The 23,359-nt window shown below is 49.4% G+C and overlaps 2 protein-coding genes across 2 annotated transcripts in view; one reads left to right on the top strand and one right to left on the bottom strand.

The window, feature by feature from the left end:
- Window positions 1-5,349, top strand: part of DEAF1 (DEAF1 transcription factor) — a 49,101-nt gene extending 43,752 nt beyond the window's left edge. Inside the window, exons 12-13 of the mRNA XM_027860221.1 lie at window positions 2,718-2,807; window positions 4,630-5,349. Coding sequence (XP_027716022.1) covers window positions 2,718-2,807; window positions 4,630-4,734 — 195 coding nt within the window. The 3' untranslated portion in view covers window positions 4,735-5,349. The remainder of the gene's footprint in view (window positions 1-2,717; window positions 2,808-4,629) is intronic.
- A 13,982-nt stretch (window positions 5,350-19,331) lies between these two features.
- The window catches only part of DRD4 (dopamine receptor D4), a 5,216-nt gene continuing 1,188 nt past the window's right edge, over window positions 19,332-23,359 (bottom strand). Inside the window, exons 2-4 of the mRNA XM_027860195.1 lie at window positions 20,616-20,728; window positions 19,685-20,259; window positions 19,332-19,534 (exon numbers count right to left, since the gene is read on the bottom strand). Of these exons, the coding sequence (XP_027715996.1) occupies window positions 19,332-19,534; window positions 19,685-20,259; window positions 20,616-20,728 (891 nt within the window). The remainder of the gene's footprint in view (window positions 19,535-19,684; window positions 20,260-20,615; window positions 20,729-23,359) is intronic.

Raw genomic sequence — 23,359 nt, 5'->3', positions numbered from 1 at the left:
TCTCTCTCTCTCTCTCTCTCTCTCTCTCTCCCTCCCTCTCTCTCAATGTTTCTTGTACTGTAAGTGTTGGGGGGCAGAGACAGTGCCTGGTTTAGTCTTTGGGTCCCCAGAGCCTGGTGCAGTGCCTGAAACAAAAGGGCGCTTAAGTCCTGGCTCAGTCAAATCAGATACCACAGTCTCAGAAGAGCCAAAGGGTGGGGGGAAGAGAATAAAAGGTTTTCTCCTCCTTCAGTCACGCAGACAAGCAGCGCAGCGCGTATTATGTGTCCAGTCAGTGCCACGGCATATGCTGAGTGCTGAGCCTGGGGTCATGGATGACCAGATCAAGGGCTGTGCCTCCAGCACTTGCCACACAGTAGGTGCTTAATTAATGTTGATTGATCCATCAGTGATACCTTGAGAGTCATCAGAATGTCAAGGCATGTAGAGTACGTTACTTTTCAAGTCACCATTTCAAACCTCACCTCTGAGTAAATGGCAAAAGCTGGTTCCTTTTTTTACTTCTTTTCTCCGCACATGAAGTCCGCTGTCCACCCCACCCCCGTTCACATGGCATGCCCCTCATGCCATAGGCTGGATACTGGGTGTGGAGCCCAGGGGCCCCCCACACTGGCCCAGCACTGGGATTGTGTCCTGCTAGTCCTGGTCCTTGCCATCTGTGGTCCAAGCTCAGCCCCAAACCCTGGGCCTTCCTGAGTGTGAGAATGAAGGGATCAAACATGGGGAAGCGGTTTAGTTCCTGAGACAGAAGGCAACATGTTATTTCTTGGAGTCAAGTGGACATTCTGCTACCAAACACTTGGCTGCTTCTTCTTGGGAAGGTTCTGTGTGAGGGCAGGAAGAGTGAGAACCAAGCAGTGAGTGACTGACGCAGAGACTTGTGAAGTGAATGGAGAAAACCAAGGAAAATCCAAGTGATTTGTCAGCCTTTATGTTGTCTTTATTTGGACTTGCCCCTCGAACAGACATATTCAGAAATGAAACCATTGAATCCGTAAAATTCTCAGAGGAAATCACCACTGAGGGATATGAAGTGCAAAGAATTCACCAGTAAAATGGTCGTGCTTGGGAGAGGTTGCATGATACAGAGGAAAGACTGATGGGTTTGGAGTCAGAGGACAGCTGTTTATTTCTGATGCTTCCTGAGTGACCTTGGCCAAATCAATCCTTTAACCTTTCAGAGCCAGCTTCTTCTGTGAAGTAAGGGATTTGGAGTAGAGGGCCTCTAAGTGCCTGCTCTGTTTCTGAAATTTATCTGAAGTTCATCTTCCATTATTTAATTTAGTGGAGGTAAGCTGAGATGAGGCAGCATGCATGACACAGTGAACAGGTGCCTAATCTCGGAGTCAGAAGAGCAAGGTTCATTGAGAAATAGGTGAATCAGTGGAATGGATGAGGTACACAATGTGCAGAAGCTAATGAGCACAGTACCCTAGTGTCTGATAAAACCAAAGATCCCAAGTATTGGGGCAAGAACTCATTATTTGACAAGAATTGTTGGGAAAACTGGAAGGTATCCTGGCAGAAACTAGGCGCAGACTGTCATGTCCCACCATCTTCCAAGACCAGCTCCAAATGCACACACGGCTTAGATACAAAGGGTGATATCATAAACAAATCAGAGGAGCACAGAGGAAACTGCCTGTCAGATCTGTGAACTGAGGAAGATTAGGACCAAGCAAAGGTTAGAGAGGATCCTAAATAAAATGGGCAGTTCTGACTCCTGACCATTTTAGAGATTTTTGTACAAACAGAACCAGTGCATCTAAAATTAAGAGAGAAGCAGGTAAAGGGGGGGTGGGGGTGGGAGAGGAATCTTTGCAGCAAGTTTCTCAGTTAAGGGTCTCATTTCTGGGATATGTAGGGAACTGACTAAAATTTATAACAGTAAGAGCCATCCACCAATTAATAAATGGTCAAAGGATACAAACAGGCAGTTTTGAGATGAAATCCAAGCACCAAAAGCCATATGGAAAATCCTGTAAATGACTACTAGGCTTTCTCTTTCTTGCTTTGTCAGTTGAGGAGAAGGGATGTTGGAGAGGAAGAGAGAGAAGGTGGATCTTCATTAAAATAAAATAAAATAAAATTTAATTAAAAAAAATGAGGTTCCAAGTCCCTGCCCTGACATTTACACTGCCCTCCCCCAGCCCACCCCACGATCCTGCCCAGTTCTTCTCCATTTCCTTCTTTGTCACATGGGAATAATAGCACATACAGTAGTTTGAACTGGCGTGCCAACAGCCAGCTCATGGGGTGAGTCATCCTCTAGACTGGGACCTTGAGCCTGTTTTATTTAATGTATTAATTGCTATATTCGATCCAGGTGGTTTCCTTGGTAATTCTGTATGTGTTTGTGCACTTAAAAACATTCCTAAGAAAGGTTCCCCCACCAGCACCAGTGTCTCTGGACCCCAGAGTGCAGGGCCAACTTTTTTTTTTCTTTATATGTACAGCACCACCTTCTCTGTAGGGGTTGGGATAGACCCAGGACCTGTGAACTCTCAGGGAGTCCTTGGGAGTTACAGCCTGAGGGTGCTTTGATTGGGTGGGAGTGGCAGCCTCACTCACTTTGCTGGTGAAAGGACCTTTCCCCTGCCTCAGGTCCCCAGCCTGCTGAGGGGAGCCCAGAACAGGAGGATGGGGGCTCTCCTCCCATTTCCTAAAGTTCTGCTCCAGAGGCTAATGCTCACTCAGTTTCTTTTTCCATTTTCCAGCAATCTTGTGTCAACTGTGGCCGAGAAGCCATGAATGAGTGCACCGGCTGCCACAAGGTCAACTATTGCTCTACTTTCTGCCAGCGCAAGGTAACTGGCCCTCGCGCTTCCTGCCAGCCGGGTGCCCCCAGGAGCTCCTCAGCAGCCGCCTCCATGGCATTTCTGTCGGACTGCTGGGGCAGTGAGGCTCCTTGCCGGGCTCTGGAGTGACCTAGCTTAGGTTGTCTCCCTGCCATGTGTTGCTTACTTAGAATCGATAAAATCCTGTGGGTGGCCCCACCAAAGCTCATTAGCCCTTCTAGGGGCAGCAGACAGTGCCATTCTGCCCAAGGACTCTTACCTAACTCTGCTAGTCAGGATCCTTTCAGGCTTAATTGCCTTATCTGTAAGCGGTGAAGAGAGATAAGAGTGTTTACCCATGCATTTCTCTATCATTGATCACCCCCTTATTGCCCTATGGACACTGAGGAGATCTCGGAAAGATCTGTAGCTTCCAGCAATTAAAACTTGGCTTTTTGAGTGGGGGATGGGGGAGGGATAGCTCTCCCCTTCTGGAGAATATAGTGGGATTGGGTGAGGGGGCCGGGGTCAGAGGCATGTGCTTTTCAAAGTGCGTTAAACTTAAAATTTGTCCTTCAAACTATACGATGGCTTGTGGCCCTGGGGGCCGTCCTCCCCCGCTGAGAATCTGCAGAGACCAAGTCTGAGTTCTGGGCCGCCTCAGCAGGCCACCCCCACCCTGAATCCAGCCCACCGAAGCAGTGTTCTGGGACTAAGGTAGTCTCTACTTTACCCTTGGATTTAAAGGGCTGTCTGATTCATCCAGGGGGGTTTAGGTCAGTAGCAATAGATCTTTTCAGAGAGGGGAGATTTCCTCCTGTTGATGGTCACTGGTGGGCTTAGACCCCTGGCCTGGGACTCACTTCCTGGAGTCCACGTTCACTAGCAAATCACTTCACCTGTCTGAGCCACAGTTTGCTCATTTGTGAAATGGGCGCATGAACGCTTGTGCTGCAGCCTGCCTCCAAGGTTCTTGTGAAGACGGCTCTCTAACAGTCAGTGGGCAAACGCTCCTTCAGTGCCTGTGAGTTTCGGGTCAGCAGGCTCCAAAGACAGAGCAAGACAGTCCATAGGTGGACGCGGCAGCTCACAGCCCCCCAGGGGAGACAACATGAGTCAGCTGGAACCACGTTCGTTTTAAGACAAATGAAATTAGGCTACATGCGCGTGTTTATTTCTCTCAAAGCTGGGGGATCGTGCATAGAGGTGTGCTGCTCGCCGGAGCCCCCTCCAGACAGATTCCTCTGTGTGGTATTTAATCCCCTTAGGGGAGTCATGACAGTAACACCTTTAGGCTTGAGAATATCTTTACAGATATTATCTCATTGGGTCCTCACAACAACTCTGGGAGGGAGGTGCTATTAGGTCCATTTTGCAGCTGTGAAAACCGAGACAAACGTAAGTTAAGTGACTTGCCCAGGATCCCGAAACTAGTGAGTGTATGAGGCTGGATTTGAACTCGGGTCTTGCTGCCTCCAGGCCCCGTAGTCTGGCACTGTGATGCCTTCTAGCCACCTCAGATTTGATTTCCCCTGTCCGTGACTTGCTGCCCATCCTTCCTGCCTGGAATGTTCTCTCCTTCAAGGCTCACTTCAGCTGCCTGCTCTGGCCTCAGACCTTGGCCAGCTTTGTGACCCTGGGCAATCGCTTAGCACCTCTGCACAGAGCTCTTAGGATGACGCCCTCGAACAGGTCCTTGTTGGAGTCCCCTGTAGAGTGGAAGCTTGTTGAGGGCAGGACCTGGGCCCAGCATGGTCTTCTCCGTGCTCCCGTCTTGATGTAGAATCTCACACCGTTTTCCCTGCACCTTTCCTGATTCTAAGAGCAGCCCCCCTATGTTCTCTCCTTGCAGGACTGGAAGGAACACCAGCACATGTGTGGTCAGTCAGCCACAGTCACTGTCCAGACTGATGAAGTCCATGTCACTGAGAGTGTGATCCAGAAGGTCACTGTGTGAATGACGGTGGGGGATGGGGATGGACAGGGGCTGGCCACAGGACCTGGACATTTCGGAGGGCTCCCCCTCTTCTCTTCCCTTGGTGTTCTTCTTGCTCTCAGTCCATCCTGGTCCCGGGCAGTTCTGGCGGCCTTTTCCTCAAGGAAATGGGCACGCCTGGGTCAGCTGACACTGAGTCATTCTCTCTGGAGAGGACTGTGTGGTGGCCGCTGGCTTCTTGCCAAGAGCAGCCTGGGGAGCCTGCGGTTGGGGAGGGCCCTGGAGGAGGCACCATAAGGCTCAGACCCCAGTGTCCCCTGTGGTTTCTGTCATTCTGAGGGGAGCCTGGGTGACATCTTCTGTGGGAAGACTCTGGACTTTTGCTCCAGGATCCTCCGTAGCCCCTGGGAGAGGTCAGGGACACAGGAGCTGACTGACAGTTCTGCCAGGCTAGAAAGGCTTCAAGCGTATGCGTCCCTCACACAGGCTGAATCCCCTTGCTCTCCCAGGGTGCCTTTGGCCACAGGAACTCGGGAAGCATTGCGTATAGGCTACCTGGGACCCCGAGCCTCTGCAGGAACAAATATCACTGTGGTTTTTAGAAAATCTATAAATAAAAGACTTCACCTCCACAAACACTTATTAAGCACCTGCTGTGTGAAAAGCACTGTGCTAAGTGAGAGGGATAAAAAAAAATGGCCCCTTCCCTCAAGCTGCTTACATTCTATAGGGGGAGACAAGATGTTGATAGATAAGCCGGTCCTGGCTATATCCCAGTTCTACTGGCCTGTGAAATGTGGGGGTTGCCCTAGGAGGCCTTGAAGGTCTCTTCTGTCTCTTTAGTCTGTGAACTTAAGACCCAGTAATGGGGGGGCACACTAGTGACTGGGGGTGTTATGAAGGCCTTGTAATAAGCGGAGGGGATATTTGAGCTGAGTGTCAGGTGGAGGTGAGAAGGGAGGGGGCAGCTGCCAGGTCTGGGGCAGCCCAGGACACAAAGGGTCTTGGAGAAGCCAGGGGCAGGTGCCCTTGGCAGGATTGGTTAGACTTAAACAGGAAGGGGGAGGCCTGACCCTAGGGGAAGCTGCCCCTGATCTACTTCAGCCAAGACCCTATGGTACTCTGGCCACCCTGGTCTGGGGGCTCTCCCACACCCTGATTGGGATTTTGTTCCATGCAGAGGAGGGAGGGAGGAGGTTACGGTTCCTATTTCAGAGTGAAATCACTTGTCCCCTTTGGCTGCATGGCAGCTAGGAACTGGGCCAGGAGGAGGGGGCAAGCCTTAGTGAGAATGGGAGGGAGCTCTGCTGTTTGCCTTCTGGAAAATGTGCTTGTTCATTCTCTTCCCCCTTCCTCCCCTCCTCAATCAACTCTTGTTCTCAGGGCTCAAGGCGTCAAAGCAGCTGTTGGGGGGGGAGGAGAAAAGCAAAATGTTTGTCCTTACCTGGCGCATGTCAACTGAACTTTCCCTCCCCCAGCTCACAGGGCCTTCCCAGGATAACCAGCTACCCTGGTGGTGACCTCCTGGGAAGGATACAGGGCAGTGATGGAGAGGCCTTGGTTGGGGGGGGGGGAAGAGGGGGCCGAAAAATCATTTCCTGGTTTGATTACTACTCCTCAGTTGACAGGTTTGTCAGCTCTGTGTGTGTGTGTGTGTGTGTGTGTGTGTGTGTGTATTTGGGGGAGGGGAGGGCAGATAGAAATTATAATGTATTTGAGACCCTTAAGACTTCTGGGCCTTTCCAGCCAGGGTCCCAGGCTGGCCATTGAAGAGGCCCCAGCCTGGTCTCATAGTATCAAATGGCTCACTCCCTGGTGTGAGGAGGGGGCTAGAAAAGGTGCCCTAAAAAAGGTCTGCTTATCCAACCCTGGCCTGATTACTAAGGCAGGCAGGGATCCCACCCTGAGGTCAAGACACACCAGAAAAATGTACAAAAACAACAGCAAAGATTATTCTATTCACCAACAGCACATGGAATGTGCGCACACTTTATGTATAACAAAATCCAATAGACCTGAAAGACAAACAGCTCTTGTTGAGAGAGCAGATACTGCATCCAAATTGCAGTTCTGAGTGAAACGAGGATGGCCGAGGAAGGCCAGCTTAGTGAAGTCGGAGCTGCGTACACAGTTTTCTGGAGTAGCCACAGCAAAGGGGAGCACTGTGAAGCTGGTGTAGGTTTTGCAATCAAAACTAATCTGGTCAACAAGCTTGTGTGCCTCCCCAAAGGAGTGAATGACAGGCTGTGACAATGTGATTGCCACTCACAGGAAAATGTCGCACCACCATCATCAGCGCCTGTGCTCCCACCATGATGAACCCTGATGAGGTCAAAGAAACATTTTATAAAGATCTGGAGACCCTTATCATCAATGTGCCAAAAGAGGACACGCTTCTAATTCTGGGTGACTTTAATGCCAGAGTAGGCTCAGACTACCAGACATGGCAGGGAGTCCTTGGGAGGAATGGAGTTGGAAACAGCAACAGCAGTGGTCACTACTGAAGACTTGGGCATCTCATGACCTTCTCATCACCAACACTGCCTGCCATTTACCTAAACACAATATGATTTTGTGGATGCATTCCCCAAAGCAAACATTGGAATTTGATTGACTATGTCATTGTAAGGAGACAGAATGTGAGAGTGATGACGGCAATGTGTGACACAGAGTGCTGGAGTGACCATGGACTTATCCTCTCCAAGCTAGATATTCAAATTAAACCAAAATGGTGGTGCCAAAGCAAGACTACTCCCAGAAAACTTAATGTCAACAGATCAGAGTGCTTTGCTGAATGGGGACAGTTCTGAAAGCTGAGCCAACATGATTGGCAACCGTGGAGCAGAAAAGGTGTGGGCATCTTTCAGAGATTTGGTGTACAGCTTTGAATTTAGTCACTTGGCCCATCCAGACTAGTTTGGTGAGAATGATGGGGAAACTCAGAAGCTGCTCAATGAAAAACGAGAACTCCACAGGGTTTACCAGCAGGACAGTTCATCCATCTCTAAGAAGGCAACATTTAATTGCATAAAAGGTAAAGGGCAATGGAAGCATAGAGAGAGGCAGGATTCTTGGCTCCCTAAGAAGGCAGATGAAATTCAGTTTTATGCTGATAGTAACAATACAAAGTGTGTTCATGATGCCCTGAAGGCTATTTATAGGCCAAAGGGATGTGGTGCATCTCAACTACTCAGTGCTAATGGAGCCACATTGCTTAGTGATACGGATGTGATCTTTTTTTTTATTAATTTATTTTGATTTATCAGCAATCACTTCCATATGCTTTTGAGTTTAAAATTTTTTTCCTCCTTCCTTCCCACCACCCTCCCAAAGATGGTGCACAATTTGATATAGGCTCTACATATACATTCCTATTAAACATATTTTCACATTAGTGATGTTGTAAGTAAGAATTAGAACCAATAGGAATAAGGATGTGATCTTGGAGAGGTGGGCTGAACACTTGCATTGTGTTCTCAACAGACTGTCATCAACCAACGAGGAAGCCATTGACTGTATGTCTCAGGTGGAAGTCAATCCCTTTCTAGTCACATTTCCAACTGAAGAAGAGGTTTTGAAGGCCATTAGGCTCCTCTCCTGTGGCAAAGCAAGCATTCCAGCTGAGATCTACAAGATGGGATCCACTGTTCATACAAAAGCTGACTGAAATTTTCTGGGTTACATGGCCAGTGGAGGTAATTCCCCCCCCCCCCCCCCAAGTTCAAGGATACCTCCATTGTCCATCTATATAAAGGAAAAGGAATTAGGTTTTCCCGTGACAATCACGGGTTGGGGGTGGGGTCTCTTTCTCTTAGTTATTTGCTAGCAAGATTCTTGCCAGAGTCCTTCTTATCAGGCTGATCCTTCACCTGGAGGATGGTCATCTACCTGAGAGCCTGTGTGGCTTCAGAAAGGGCTGAGGAATGGTCAATATGGTGTTTGCTGCCCAACAACTCCAGGAGAAAGGCCAGGAGCAGAACAGAGGTCTGTACGCACCATTTGTCAATCTGACCAAGGCCTTTGATACTGTCAGTTGTGAGGACTTGTGGAAGATCATGGCAAAATTTGGTTGCCTGGTGAAGTTCTTCAACGTTGTGCACCAGTTCCATGAAGGCATGCTTGCCCAGGTTCTAGATAACAGACAATGCTCTTGTGCTTTCCCAGTCACCAATGGAGTGAAGCAGAGCTGTATGCTTGCTCCCACACTTTTTAGCATGATGTTTTCATCAATGTTGTCAGATGCCTTCAGTGAGGATGAACATAGCATCAAGGTCAGCTACCACACTGATGGTGAATTATTTAACTTGAAAAGGCTATAAGCCAAGGTTAAATTGGAAGGAGTGTTGGTGTATGATTTTTTGTTTGCAGATGATTGTGTGCTCAGTGCAGCCTCTGAGGCTGAGATGCAACAGAGTATAGATCAATTCTCTGAGGTATTAGACTGACCACCAACTGAAGGTCGAAAGAGCTGTTGTGCTGACCTCATTGTTGTATGCCTGTGAAACATGGACAGTCTACCAGCACCATGCCAGGAAACTAAATTGATTCCATTTGAATTGTCTTAGATTCTGAAGATCACCTAGTAAAATAAGGTACTGGACACTGAGGTCCCTTCTCGAGCTAAACTACCAAGCATTCAAACTCTACTGCAGAGAGTGCAACTCTTTTGAGCTGGCCATGTAGCCCAAATGCCAAACATACATTTGCCTAAAAGACTATTTTATGGAAAACTCACACAAGGCAGGTGTTCATATGGAGGTTGGAAGAAGTGATACAAGGTGGGGTGGAGCCAAGATGGTGGAGTGAAAGCAGTAACTTGCTTGAGCTGTCCCCCAAACCCCTCCACATCTCTGTGAAAAATGACTCTAAACACATTTTAAAGCAGGAGAACCCACAAAAAGAGTGAAACAAATTTCCAGCCCAAGACAACCTGGATGGTTAATTGGAGAAGTCTATCACAGGTCAGCATGGGCGCACAGGCAAAACAGGCCTCAGCAAACCTGGAGCAGGCCTCAGGGGACTGAATCACGGGCAGCTGTGGCAGTTTCCAAACTTCTCAACCCACGAACGCCAAAGAGAAATTAGAAGGTCAGTAGGAAAAGTCTGTGACAGAGGTGAGAGAGAAGTTTGGTCCCAGCCCCAGTCCTGGCACAGCCCCAGAGCAGAGGCTGCTTCTGGAGCTTCCAGCCCACAGACTGAGGGGGAATCAAGTGGCTGATCAGAGGGAGATTACAGGGACCTCTTTGCTGGTGCTGAGGCAGGATTCTCTTGCTTTGCCTGTGCTTGGATCTGGGTCACAGTCCTGGGTGGTGGTCCTGAGGTGAGAAAGAGCACTGGTGTGGTGGAGCTTGTAGTGGTGGTGGAGAGGGAATCCTCCTCACAGTTCCAAGGCAGAAAAGAGTGCTTGTAGTCACTCAGACCAGAGCATAGGCCAGGGAAAGAGTAAACACCTAGTGCCTGATCATACCACCCTGGGAAAACTGAAAATTTACAGGTCCCTAGAAGTATCTCTGAAAACAGCTGCACAAAATCCCTGAAGCTTGGGACAATACATTCTCCACACTGGAAGCAGACCCCTACCTTAACAGAGAGTCTATAACTCAAGTAATTGACTGGGATCATGAGCAAACTGTGCAAAAAAAAGTCAGACCATAAAATCTTTCTTTGGTGACAAAGAAGATCAAAACATATAACCATAAGAAGACAACAAAGTCAAAGCTCCTACATCCAAAGCCTCCAAGAAAAATATGAATTGGTCCCAGGCCATCGAAGAGCTCAAAAAGGATTTTGAGAAGCAAGTAAGAGAAGTAGAGGAAAAACTGGGAAGAGAAGTGAGAGCGATGCAAGAAAATCATGAAAAACAAGTCAACAGCTTGCTAAAGGAGACCCAAAAAATACTGAAGAAAATAACACCTTAAAATTAACCTAGGGTCAGCTAGGTGGTACAGTGGATAGAGCACCAGCCCTGAAGTCAGGAGGATTCAAATTCAGCCTCAGACCAAACACTTGACACTTACTAGCTGTATGACCCTGGGCAAGTCATTTAACCCCAATTGTCTAAAAAAATAGCCTAACCCAAATGGCAAAAGAGGTCCAAAAAGCCAATGAGGACAAGAATGCCTTAAAAAGCAGAATTGGCCAAATGGAAAAGGAAGTCCAAAAACTCACTGAAGAAAATACTTCCTTAAATATTAGAATGGGGAAGGGGCAGCTAGGTGGTACAGTGAATAGAGCACCAGCCTTGGAGTCAGGAGGACCTGAGTTCAAATCCGGACTCAGACACTTGACACTTACTAGCTGTGTGACCCTGGGTGAGGCACTTAACCCCAATTGCCTCACCAAAACCCCCCCCAAAAAAACAACAAAAAAAATTAGAATGAAGCAATTGGAAGCTAATGACTTTATGAGAAATCAATACACTGTAAAACAAAACTGAAAAAATAGAAAACAATGTGAAGTATCTCATTGGAAAAACAACTGACCTGGAAAATAGATCCAGGAGAGATAATTTAAAAATTATTGGACTATCTGGAAGCCACGATCAAAAAAGGAGCCTAGACATCATCTTTCAAGAAATTATCAAGGAAAACTGCCCTGATAATTTAGAACCAGAGGGCAAAATAGAAATGGAAAGAATCCACCAATCATCTCCTGAAAGAGATCCTCAAAGGAAAACTTCCAGGAATATTATAGCCAAATTCCAGAGTTCCCAGGTCAAGGAGAAAATATTGCAAGCAGCCAGAAAAAACAATTCAAGTAGTGTGGAAATACAATCAGAATAACACAAGATTTAGCAGCTGCTACATTAAGGGACCGCAGGGCTTGGAATATAATATTCTGGAGGGCAAAGGAGATAGGATTGCAACCAAGAATCACCTACCCAACAAAACTAAGTATAATCCTTCAGGGGGGGAAATGGATATTCAGTGAAATAGAAGACTTTCAAGCATTCTTGATGAAAAGACCAGAGCTGAATAGAAATTTTGACTTTCAAATACTAGACTCAAGAGAAACATGAAGAGGTAAACAGGAAAGAGAAAGCATAAGGGACTTATTAAAGTTGAACTGTTTACATTCCTGCATGGAAAGATGATATTTGTAACTCATGAGACCTTTGTCAGTATTAGGGTAGTTGGAGGGGAAAAATTATATGTATGTATAGATAGATAGATGGATAAATAGAAGGCACAGGGTGAGTTGAAGATGAAAGAGTGATATCTGGAGAATAAAATTAAGGGGTGAGAGGATTATACCAGGAGAAGAAGAAAGGGAGAGGTAGAATGGGGTAAATTATCTCACATAAAACAGACAAGAAAAGGCTTTTACAGTAGAGAGGAAGTGGGGAGAGGTGAGAGGGAATGAGTGAATTTTATTCTCATCAGATTTGGCTTTCCCAACTTTGGAAATTGAATATATGACATGGGAGACACTGGTGCAGGACTGCTCAGCATGGTGTGCCCTCTTTGAAGAAGGCTCTGTGTTCTGTGAGCAGAGCAGAATTGCAGTAGCTCAAAAGAAATGTGAGATGCACAAATTTAGAGCCATCTCCACCCCAAATGTTCACATGGTCTATTGGTGCCTGACTTGTTGTAGAGCCTTCGAGCTTGCTTTGGTCTGATCAGCCACAGTCAGACAACCCCACCTTGACCCCAATAGAGTGATGTCAGTTCAGTCCTCTTCAAGAATGAAGGACAAGCACCAACCATGTGGTAGGGGACATGGTGTGAAGACAGTAAGTGGGACAGTTCCTGCTCCCAAGGACCTTCAGTTAATGCAGGAGACCAAAAGGACCTGCACATACTCAGTCTTGTAGATGCTTCTAATTGCAGACAACATGGTGCCGATTCCTCCAAGTCTTGTGAAATTCACAGTGACTCACAAGACTTTGGCCCAACAATCCCCATGGGAAAAGACCAGTCTTCACATGGACGAAGGCCCTCTGCTGACCGCACAGACTGGACCATGTGCATAGCTACAGGTCCTGGTCCCTGCATCTCTGACAGACCCTCGGAATAGACAGTGAACTGGAGTCAGAATTCAGCAGCAGGAAGAGAGAGGGAGAGATGACATGTGGGAAAGGATACACTTATTTCAGGGATCCCAAGCTTCTAGAAACAAAGCCCATCTTTCCAAAACCCATGTCCTTCCAGCAGCACTATGTGATTGTGAGTGATGGGATGCTACAGTTTCTGAAGAAGAATATAAGGTCCTTCAGGGGACTGGATAACATGACAGAAAAGGTGATGAATAATACTATAATAGATAATAATGTTTTATTCATGTGGGAGTTATCACTGAATCAGCTGTCTGTATACAGACACTGACTTCTCAAAAAAAAAAAAGATCAGATTTTTTTTAAGCTGATGAAATTAGTAATAATAATGGAAAAAAGAGATATGGCATACAATTCAAACAACTCAATCCTGAACAACATAAGTAATTGATAATGAAAAATGGAAAATGGACAATAAAAATTAGTGCTACCAATCCTAACAATTTTATGCAGGAATGTAATAGATGTAAATCAGTTTCCATAACAAGGATTTCAAAAGAGCCTAGCAAACACCGTAAGTAGCAAACACTAGACAACTCCAAGTGGAGAAAGATGGTAACCAAGTGCCATGCCAATTTAGAATAGAATTCCATTTGTAAAATCTTAACAAGAAACGAGATTGTTTATGATGATTTTGAGCAGCATCACTTCATAGAAAGAAGCAGTGAAGGGTGATTGTTTTAAAGTTTGTCAAGGGATCCACCTAAGCAGTCATCCCAAGGGCTTTCATTTAAAGGATGAAGATGGAGAGAGGATGTTGTTTTTCTGTCAAGTCTGAATCTTCATGACCTTATTTGGGGTTTTCTTAGCAAAGATACTGCAGTGGTTTGCCATTTTCTTCTCCAGTTTATTTTACAGGTGAAGAAACTGAGGCAAACAGGGTGAAGTGACTTACCCAGGATCCTACTGCTAGTCAGTGTCTGAGGCCAGATTTGAACTCAGGAAGATGAGTCTTCCTGATTCCAGGCTTTGGCTGCCTCTGGAAAGAGGATAACAAGAAAAATCAAAAAGATCTGTGGATATTTTTGTGACAAAATTTTTCACCATTTAGGATAATAGAGCCACCACACTTGATTCTAACAGTCTCGTATGTGCTCAGAGAAAAGGTGATAGTGACACAAAAGTGAACGAAGATGGGAAAAGCAGACAGATTAGAGTGAGTGTATATAGCTCTATGTTCTGGCAACACAATCATGAGAATGTGGAGGGACTGATTCACAAAGTGTCTGAAGAAGGGGGAGATATTAAAGGTGGGAAAAGCTCCTCAGGCTTTGCTAACACTGAAAAAGGCACCAAGAGACAGCAACAGCTAACAGCCACATACTTTCAGATGCATTGAGGACGTTGGTGGGAATTGAGTAGGTTTTCACAAGCAATATTTTGCAGTAGACCACATCGTTACCACCTCATAATTAGCTGAAAGATGTGGAGAACACCCCACCCCACTATGCTTATTGTTTGTTGATGGGGGGGGTGGAAACTTTCAAATGGGTGGAGCAAAGCACTTCTTTTAAGGCTCTCTTCCGACAAGCTGTATCCCACCGTAGTTTCAGAAGCATTCAAGAGTTCTTGAAAGCTACAACAACAGAAATAACTTTGTTCTCACTATAAACATCAGTCAAGGAGATAAATGGTTTCCAAAGATGTTTGCCACTGTGTTGGAGAAATCCATGTTAAAAAGGGATTCCCTGTGGATGGAACATCTGGAAGACCTATGTTTGAATCCAGCCTCAGATACTAGTTATGTGTCCCTGGGATCATGGAGCACCAGCTTCTCAGGGTTGCTGTGAGGACCAGATGGGTTAACGTAGAAAGTACTTTGCCAACCTTAAAGTGCTATAGAAATGCCCCAACTAGGTCTAGGTGTGTCTTGATACAGTTGACCTTGAACTGGTTGCATCAAGGGTTGGAACACTCCAGGGCCTCTCAGCATCTGTAACTACTCAAAAAAAGTTGTTGCTGTTCACTCACACAACAAAGACCAAATGGAGGAAAAATATATGGTGCCCAAATTATGAGAATGCATTTGGGGAGGGATGCCTCAGAACTTTCCATTAGTATGCATATCTGAGACAAAGAGGACAAATGGACAGGAGGAGAGGGCTGGGATGGCCTTCAGGCAATTGCCAAGATCCTGCCATGTCCCTGAACTCCTCCCCAAAGCAGAGCCAGCTTTTTTTTTTTCTTTTAACCAGTGTGGCACATTGATAAGACGTGGAGCAAGAAGATCTCTGAAAAGATTGAAAATGGTTATGACCTGTGGCAAGGGAGAGGCCCGTGATGGATGAGAGTAGGCATCAACATTTAGCTGGTGAGGAAGAGCAGGAATAAAGATGGTACCCTAGAAATGGACTTGAGGAGGAGAAGATCAGCTGGTCACACGGTGAGGGTGAGGAATGGCTGGCTCCACTGATAGCCTTGGGGCGGTCAAACAAGGGAAGGAAGGGCTCCAGCTCGCTGGGCAGAGGGTGCTCAAGGGCCAGCTCATGGGAGCACTTGCATGAGTCACAAGACTGTCCAGGTGGGAGGTCGCCCCCCTTTTGGAGCATGTGAGCCTATCTCTAGGGTTGTTGAGAGATTGAATTAACGTTTGATGTAACAGCAAGGTGCTCCCTGGGCACCAGGAAGCTGCAGCACAGTGTCAGTGACCAGTTGTGCAGAAGAGGTGGAGTAGGTGGAGTCAAAGAAAAGTGCTCAAGAAGGAGATGGGCTGACCCTGGGTGGAGAGTGGAGAGCCACAGGACGTGGGAACATGGATGTGGGAGGGAGGGAGGGACCTGGGAGTGCTGGAACCTAGAGGAAGGCCCAAGGATTGGGTGGACCACACCCCCAGGGGATGAAGGTCTATCTGGACCCTTGGATGGAGTTTCTACCTCTGTGAGTTTGTAGATCCATTGCAAGATTGGCCCCATTCTCTCGTCCCACAAGTACCTGGCTGTGAAAGGTTCTTCCTTCATAGTACATACTCTAGAAGCCCTCTTTGGGTGTGAGACAACAGCCTTAATCCTAATTCTGAGCTGAGCATGCACTCCTCTGTTCAGAGGGTTCTGGAAACCTCAGCTGTCTTCTGGGTTCTAGGTTCTGGGTTCCCTCATGGATGGACCCTGACCTCCTCAGGAGCAGGCAGACCATTAGAGAACTATGATTTCCTCTAGGATCTCAGCCGTCCATGGTGAAGAAGGGGTGAATATAGAAAAGTGTTATCACCAGCCTCTTACTCAGAGACAACGTTCCCCTGGGTCCCTGGAGAAGGAGACTCAAAAGCAGCATCCTTGGGTGTTAGCACAAATTTGCAAACTGTAAGTAATTCTGAAACGAGACTCCCAACAGCTCACGCATCGCTAGCCAGGCTGGAAATGTCCTCTGTTCTGCCTTTGAGAAAATGGACCCCCTCCAGGCTCAGTTAAGTTCACAGGGCAGGGAGGGGCAGGGCTCCCAGAAGGAACTGGGGGGGGGGCAGTGAGAGATGCCGGCAGATTCTGGTTCCTTGGGACAACTGGCTTCCACAGGGAAGCAGCAGGAGGGAAAGCTCTTTCTAGAAATGAGAGAGAAAATCCTGATTGAAGTGTCCATCGTCCCCACTTTATTTCAAAAACCACTCATGAAAATTACATTTCAGAAGTTTTGAAGAGAAAAATTGTTGAAACTTATACTGGCTTTTCTCAAGCCTTTCTTGGGGAATTCATCCTGGACCAAAGACGCCCTCCCCTTGTTAGTGACTGCGTTTGACCTGTTGAGAATTCACCGACTCTGCCCCTGCCCCTTCATGGGAGGGGCGAAGGTTCTACCTCTTCCTGGGCTGGACCAGGTAGGCCAGGGAGCAGCACAGCTTCCTGCTAACTTCTTCTCCTGAAGCCTCAAGCCTGGCTCCCAGCTGTTTGCAGTGGCCTACCCTTGGCACACAGTCTTGCCACTTGCCCACCCTGGGGGCTGAGGTGCTGCCCTGGGATCCTGGCAACATCCAGAGTCTTGGGGAAAGCTAAAATGGGGAGAACTGAACGGGGCTGTTGGCTATCCTGGGAGAAAGCAGCTGCCACCTCCAAAGAGGTGCTGAAAAAGCTGACTGGACCAATGGCCCATTGGCCCTGCTCTGCTGCTGGGCCCAGCGTGTACACCTGGAGACCTAATTCTGTCCCAGAATGACCGATTGGACACTCTGCACACACCCTCACACCCTGCCCCCAAGCATCTTCAAATCTCTTCATCCCTGCCAGCAAAGGCACATCTCTGTCACTAGCGGGTCTGCAAGGGAATAGGGTAAGTATGGATGGGCTGGTAAGTGGGCCTTGTCTGCTTGGGTGGGGCAAAGGGAGACACTCTCTTTCCAGCCCCTGGAAAGTCTCTTCCTTTCATTTGGATGTAGTCATTCTTGCTGCAGGCAAGAATGACCAGGCTCCAGTCCCTGTGGGTCACACAGCCCAGTGCTGTTTAGATCAGACAGCTTTCCAAACGGCACGTTTAGACCCTGCAGAAGGTGGTGGCCCAGCTTCTCATTTGGGAGCCTCAACTCCAGTGTCGCGCATGTGTCCACCCTCTGGTCCTCGGATTGTTGATTATGTTTGGGACGCGAAATAGGACTTGGTGAAGACTAGCCACCTGTGAACCAGGCATTTTTCTACAGTAGGGTCTGCTGCCTGCCTGCTAAGTCAATGGTCAGGAGCCCAGGGCTCCTGCCCTGCTCCTCCTACCCTGCTGCCCTGCTCCTGCTGCTGCTGCTGCTGCCCTGCTAGTCCCAAGTGTGGATCTTTCAAAAGTCCCCTGGAAGGGCAAGCCAGGGAAGCCCAGTTGCACAGCCCTCTCTTCAAGGAGGTTCAAGCAGGATGTTACTGCCCTGATTGTCTGCCAGAGCAGGGGCACATCTGACCTCTCTGAACAGGGATCTGAAGGGAGGCTGATCCTGATCGTGAGAGTCCCTCCCTCTCCAGCAGAATATTTTCACACCCTCTCAAGTCCCTGCCACTGTGCCTCAGTGCTCCACTTCACAGAGCATAACTTTGCAAAACTCAGCAGAGAACTCGACACCTTGAATTCGTTCCTGTAGCTGTGGGATACTGAGTCACTCCCAATCACTAGGGAGGGAGAAGCTTAGCAGTGTTTAACAGCATTAGGCTGTCCCTGGTTTGGAGTGGAAAACCTAGCAGGACTGTACCCTGATGGAAGAAATGAGTGCTGAGCCCCCAGGCTGTGCTAGAACCGTCTGAGCCTCAGTTTCCTTATCTGTAAAGTGAGAGCTAATACCTGCACTGCCTCTCTCACAGGCAGTAAAATACAAGAGAAAAGAGGAGCTTCTGGGCTCAAAGACAGGCAGCAGCCTCTCATCCCCTAAACCCTCCTCAGCTCCATGCCAGCTGCTTGTGGAATTGGCTAAGGTTGGAGCACAAAGATGCCCTCCGAGATCTCCAGGTCTAGCTCCCTCCAGGGATGGGAAGACCACCAGTCGTGTCTGGGTCACTTGATTCCTAGGTGACCTTCAGTCCCCAGCTGTGATTTGACCCTGAGCTGCCAGCAGGAGTTGAGGGTCCTAGCCCGAGTCTCTTCTTTAAACAGCAGTAAGAGGGAACCCCTTTAAGCTGAGAAGACTTTCTCGTATTATATTGATCACAGTCTTGTCCAGAAGGTGTGGTGGGCTGACCTGTTCTCAGCATCCTTGCTGCGGAGCACTGAATGGGCCCCTGAATCCAGCAGACCAGCAGGCAGGCAGAGAGCCAAAGCCAGATGGGAAGGCTGCCTCAGACAAGTCAGGCTTGGTCTAAGCGAGCACACGGGGACAGCTGGGAGCACTGGAGGCAACCAGAAGGGGCAGCCTAGACATACCAGCCCTTTCAGGGAGGCCAGAGAGGGACTCCAATTCTCAAGTGACTCCTGGATGTGTAGGTGGGGAGGCCATTTCATTGGGCTTGCATTTCCCCTATCAACCCTTCACGTAGAAACAGTCCCCATCCCTTCCTCCTCGAATCTTTCCCAGGATTCCCCTAAGGGTCAGGGGTGGAGGGCCCAGTCTTCCAGGTCTGGTTCCCCTGTGGGCCATCAAAAAACCTTGAATTTGTTGGACAGTGAAGCCCAGCCCTGGAGAGGGATCAATTTGTGAAAGCTGGGTGGGCAGTGGTTAAGCTGGGACAGCTGCGTCAGCCAGGATATAAATATCTCTAAACCAGCCTCAAGCCCTGTCAGCACCCAGGGGCTCAGGAGGAAGCCCTCCCCCTTCACGTGGTTTCTGCCGCCAGAGAAGAGCACATGCTCAGAACACCTCAGACAGCTCCCACTGTGCTGACCTAGGGAGGAGGCCATTGGACAGTCACACAGGAAATCGGCCGCCTCCTCGGGAGAGCTCAGGCCCACAGGAGCCTCAGTTGACCTTTCTGCCTGCGTCAGTTCCCCAGACCCCCATCTTTCAACCAGCCATGCCCCCCTCCTAGAGCACCACCTCCGCCCAACCAGTCTGCCTCTGAAGCAGCCGCCAGCACCAGCCCCAGCCCCGGGCTTACTGTTCAGGCACTAGGCAACTGTGATCCCATGAGCCTGGAAAGGGCGTCCTGAAGGCTGCCTCTGCCCTCCCCCAAGGGTCCTAGCAAAGGAGCCCTAGCACTCGGCGGAAGAAGCTCCTGAACTCTGTATTGAAGATGGTGTAGATGACGGGGTTCAGGGCGCTGTTCACGTAGCCCAGCCAGGTGACGATGCTGACCAGCCTCCGGGGCATGGGGCAGGCTGGGCACAGCGCCCGAGTGACGTGGACCACGAAGAAGGGCGTCCAGCACACGAGAAAAGCACCTGGAGGCAGGAGTCTTCAGTAAGCCAGCCAGCCCCGGGCTCTGGCACGCACACCTCCCTCCCAGCTCAGGTGGGGCAGCCCCGGCCCCCTCCCCACCCTCCTCTCAGAGCTCCCTGCCCGCCCTGTGGGAGGAAGCCGCGGACACGCACCGACCACCACTGGCAGCACCCTCATGGCCTTCCGCTCCCGGCCAGTAATCTTGGCTCGTTTCCTCGGGGGCCCGGCAGAAGGCAGCGCCTGTGGTAGCGTCTGGGGCTGGGGCTGGGGCTGGGGCTGGGGCTGCGGCGGGTAGGACACGGTCTGGATTGGTCCACGGGATGAGTAGCCCGCAGGCCCAGGGCCCTCTGGCTCGGGCCCCGGAAACCGGCGGCGAGGCCAGGGCTGTGGTGGCCGGCTGGGCCTGCGGGCAGCCCCGGGGCACATGCTGCGACGGAGTTTGGCTCTCCTCGCCTCTTCCCAGGTTCGAAGGCGTCGGAACATAGCGCAGTAGAGGATGAGCATTAGCGGGCAGGGCAGGAAGAAGGAGCAGACGGAGGAGTACACGACGTAATTCCGGCTCTCCAGCTGGCACACGGCTGGGTTCCGACCGGGCACATCATTGAGGCCGAGCAGCACTGGCGAGGCCACGGCGAAGGCCAGCCCCCACACTGTGCCAATGAGCACCAGCTGCCGCCTCCCCAGCCGTTGCCGGCTGTAGTTCAGAGGCACCGAGACTGCGATGAACCTGGAGGGAAGCCAGGGAGCTGGAAGGAGGCCGAGAGAGACTCCTCCCCTCGCAGAAGGGGCCGCGAGCTGCGGGCTGCCGGGGGGGGGGGGGGGGGGGGGGGGCGGCCGGAAAGCTGCCCTCACCTTGGTGGAGCCAGACTGGACCAACAACTTGGGGCCAGAACACTGGCCTGGTTTGGAGGGAAGTAGGTACCCCCAAAGTGAGAGTTAGGGGGAACGGGCATTAGGATTCATTCTACAAGCATTTCCTAAGTATCTGTCCTGTGTCAGGTTCAGGAAAGAAAGAGGCAGGGCTGGGCTGCGGAGGAACTCAGGGCCTACCTGGGTTGGGGGAGAGGCTGGAAGGAGGCCCACCTGTCCACACTGATGGCACAGAGGTTGAAGATGGAGGCTGTGCAAAGCATGACGTCCATAGCCATCAGAGCATCACACAGAACAGTGCTTAGAGCCCATACGCCGCCTTGGTACTGGGACAGATGGACAGAAAGAGCCCTGTCTCAGCCCCTGACACACCCCCTCCCCCCCCACGTCCCCCCAGGGAACACACACACCCTGGTATTGGGACAGATGGACAGAGGTCTGAGGTCCCTGTCTCAGGTGTGTCCCTAACACACACACCCTCAGGGAACACACCCACCCTAGAACTGGGACAGAGATAGAAGCTGTGAGGCTACACCCCTATGCCCTCAGGCCTCTCCATCCCAAGATCACAGGCCAGCTCAGAGCTGGGTGCACCATGGACCCAGACTGGGGTGTAGATTTGGCCAAAATAGCTGTGCCTACTCCAGCCTGCTCAGGAGAAGAAAAGCTTGGTCTGATCTGGAAATCCCTTCCCCTTGCCACTTCCCCATCTCCTGCCTCTGAATTCTTGCTGTGATCTTGGCCATCTCCCCTGTTCACTGTTTCTCAGGGAGGGATGCTTCCTGGGGAGTGGATCTGTGGGAATGTGGGAAAGGGCTGGTTGGACCTCTCCCTTCCCTTATACATTGGCATCTAGAGCCCACTGTTATCTGAGAGGTCACTCAATGGTTTTATGTAGTAGGATGAGCCTTAGATTTTGCATCAAATGACTTGGGTTCTGATCCTGACCAGGCCACTATGCCAACTGGGTGGCCTCAATTATCCCAGATGCTCTAGGATGAACCTCCTTTATCCCATCTCTCTTTGACTCCCTGGAGTCCTTTGACGTCCAAATGATCTCTATGTAAGGTCCCTTACAATTCTCAGCCTCAGATCCTCCTCTATTTCTAGCTCTAGAAATTTCTGACAAAGAACCCAGGTTCCTGGAAAGTCTTCTCTTCACTGTAAATCCTGGAGACCTCAACAAGGTCCTACCTGATACTCCCCAAAGTGAAATATTGGCTCTTCCTTCTCTATCTTCTCTACTGGAGATTAGAGGCTTAGTGGACAGCATGGAGACATCAGAGTTCAAAGTGACCCATCCCTCCCTGGATTAGCCTGTCTTCATCCCCCACTCTTCACTGTCCTTCATAGCACCCTGTGAGGACACATTCACATGAAGATTCTAGAGTAACTTGAAAAAATGTGGTCTCATAGCACCTCCCTGCCCCATACACTTTCTTCAGAATCAGCAGCAGCATCTATACTGACACCTGTACCAATGTTTGGGATGAGGCAGTAAATCCACAACTCCCCCTCCATGGGCCTGAGGATGCTGGGAGAGCACGAAGTGGCCAGGGACTGCCTTAGGTCCACAGGACCCGTGACATAAACCTGACGACCCCAGTGGACAATAGATTGAGAAACAGAGACTGAGCCCAGAGCCTACCTGAGCTGGGAGGCCTCAACCTTCCTTACATATGGAAGACCTAGCAAGTCTTTTGTCCCAAGGGCCTGTTCAGCCCCTTTCATCCTCTTCTCACCACCCCCCCAATATCCCCTGTTCTGAGGGGTAGCAGCCATGCCTACAGTATCCCTCATTCCTCAGCTCTGGTCACCTATTCTACGCCTGGTTTTGTCTCTCCCTTGGTTCTTTCCCCACTGCTGTCTTCTGTACCCTCAGCCTTCCCTTTCTCAGAGCAGGAGATGAGGAAAAAAGTCACAGCACTCATGTCCTCTCTTGGCATCCTTACCCCAGCCTTCATTACATTGTGCCATGTTTCTGAAAACGGGAATCTCCTTCTTTTCTGCCCAGCCCAGGACTGCTGACCTCAGCCTCTGTCCCAGCCCTTGACTTCATCCCTGGCCATGCTCCTGCAGCACCTCAGGCCCTCTGGAGGTGATCCAGTTTATCCCCTGCCTCCAGACGGATGAGTATTCTAAATTGTTTTTGGATTTATAGAGAGGGCCTGTCTTTAGCTGTAAAGTGACACCAGGCACCTCGTTTTGCTCACTCCTTGGGGAGAGAGATGCAGGGGGTGGGGAGGCTGGAGAAATCCTCTAAATGACTCGCCCATTCTTTGGTGCCTTTGAGTACAGGAGCTGAGGACCAAAGCAGGCTGGACTATCCTTGCACGCTTCTTGGAGCAGATTTTTAGTAAAAGGCACAGAGGCTGAATTAAGGAGAGCTGGAGACAAGATGAAGAGATGTGGGCCAGGTGGCAGCTCTGAAAGGCCACACTCAAAGATCTTCATTCATGGCTTCAAGTCGCCTCAGAAGGAGGCTTTCAGTGGAGTGCCCTAGGCATCCATCTAGGAGCCTGTGCTGTTCTATATTCTTATTCTTTACTGGGGTAAAAACATGAATGACTTGCTTGTCCAATGTGCAGATGACTGAGTGTTAGGAAGGCGAACTGACTCATTGGATAACATAGGCTAGCCAAATGGGATCCAGAAACATCTTCATGGGCTGGAAATGGGTAAGGTGAATAGGAAGAAAGGTCGAGCAAGAAATGCTTGGACCTTTGGGTTCAATTCATCTCACAGGAACAGCTGGGGTAAGGAGAAAACCACTCCCACTAAATATCTTCTGAGAGACCCCCAACATTGCTCTTTGGGCAGAGCAAGACAGTTAAGAAGTCATGTGGTTGCTCAGACTTGAACTGACAAAGCAGATTAGCATCCAGGGAATCCTTGAAGTCTCTAAGCAAATCTCTCTCTCTCTCTCTCTCTCTCTCTCTCTCTCTCTCTCTCTCTCT

The sequence above is a fragment of the Vombatus ursinus genome, unplaced genomic scaffold, assembly GCF_900497805.2.
Source record: "Vombatus ursinus unplaced genomic scaffold, bare-nosed wombat genome assembly UNPS02014176.1, whole genome shotgun sequence".
Classification (NCBI taxonomy): domain Eukaryota; kingdom Metazoa; phylum Chordata; class Mammalia; order Diprotodontia; family Vombatidae; genus Vombatus; species Vombatus ursinus.
This window is presented reverse-complemented; position numbering and strand designations above follow the sequence as displayed.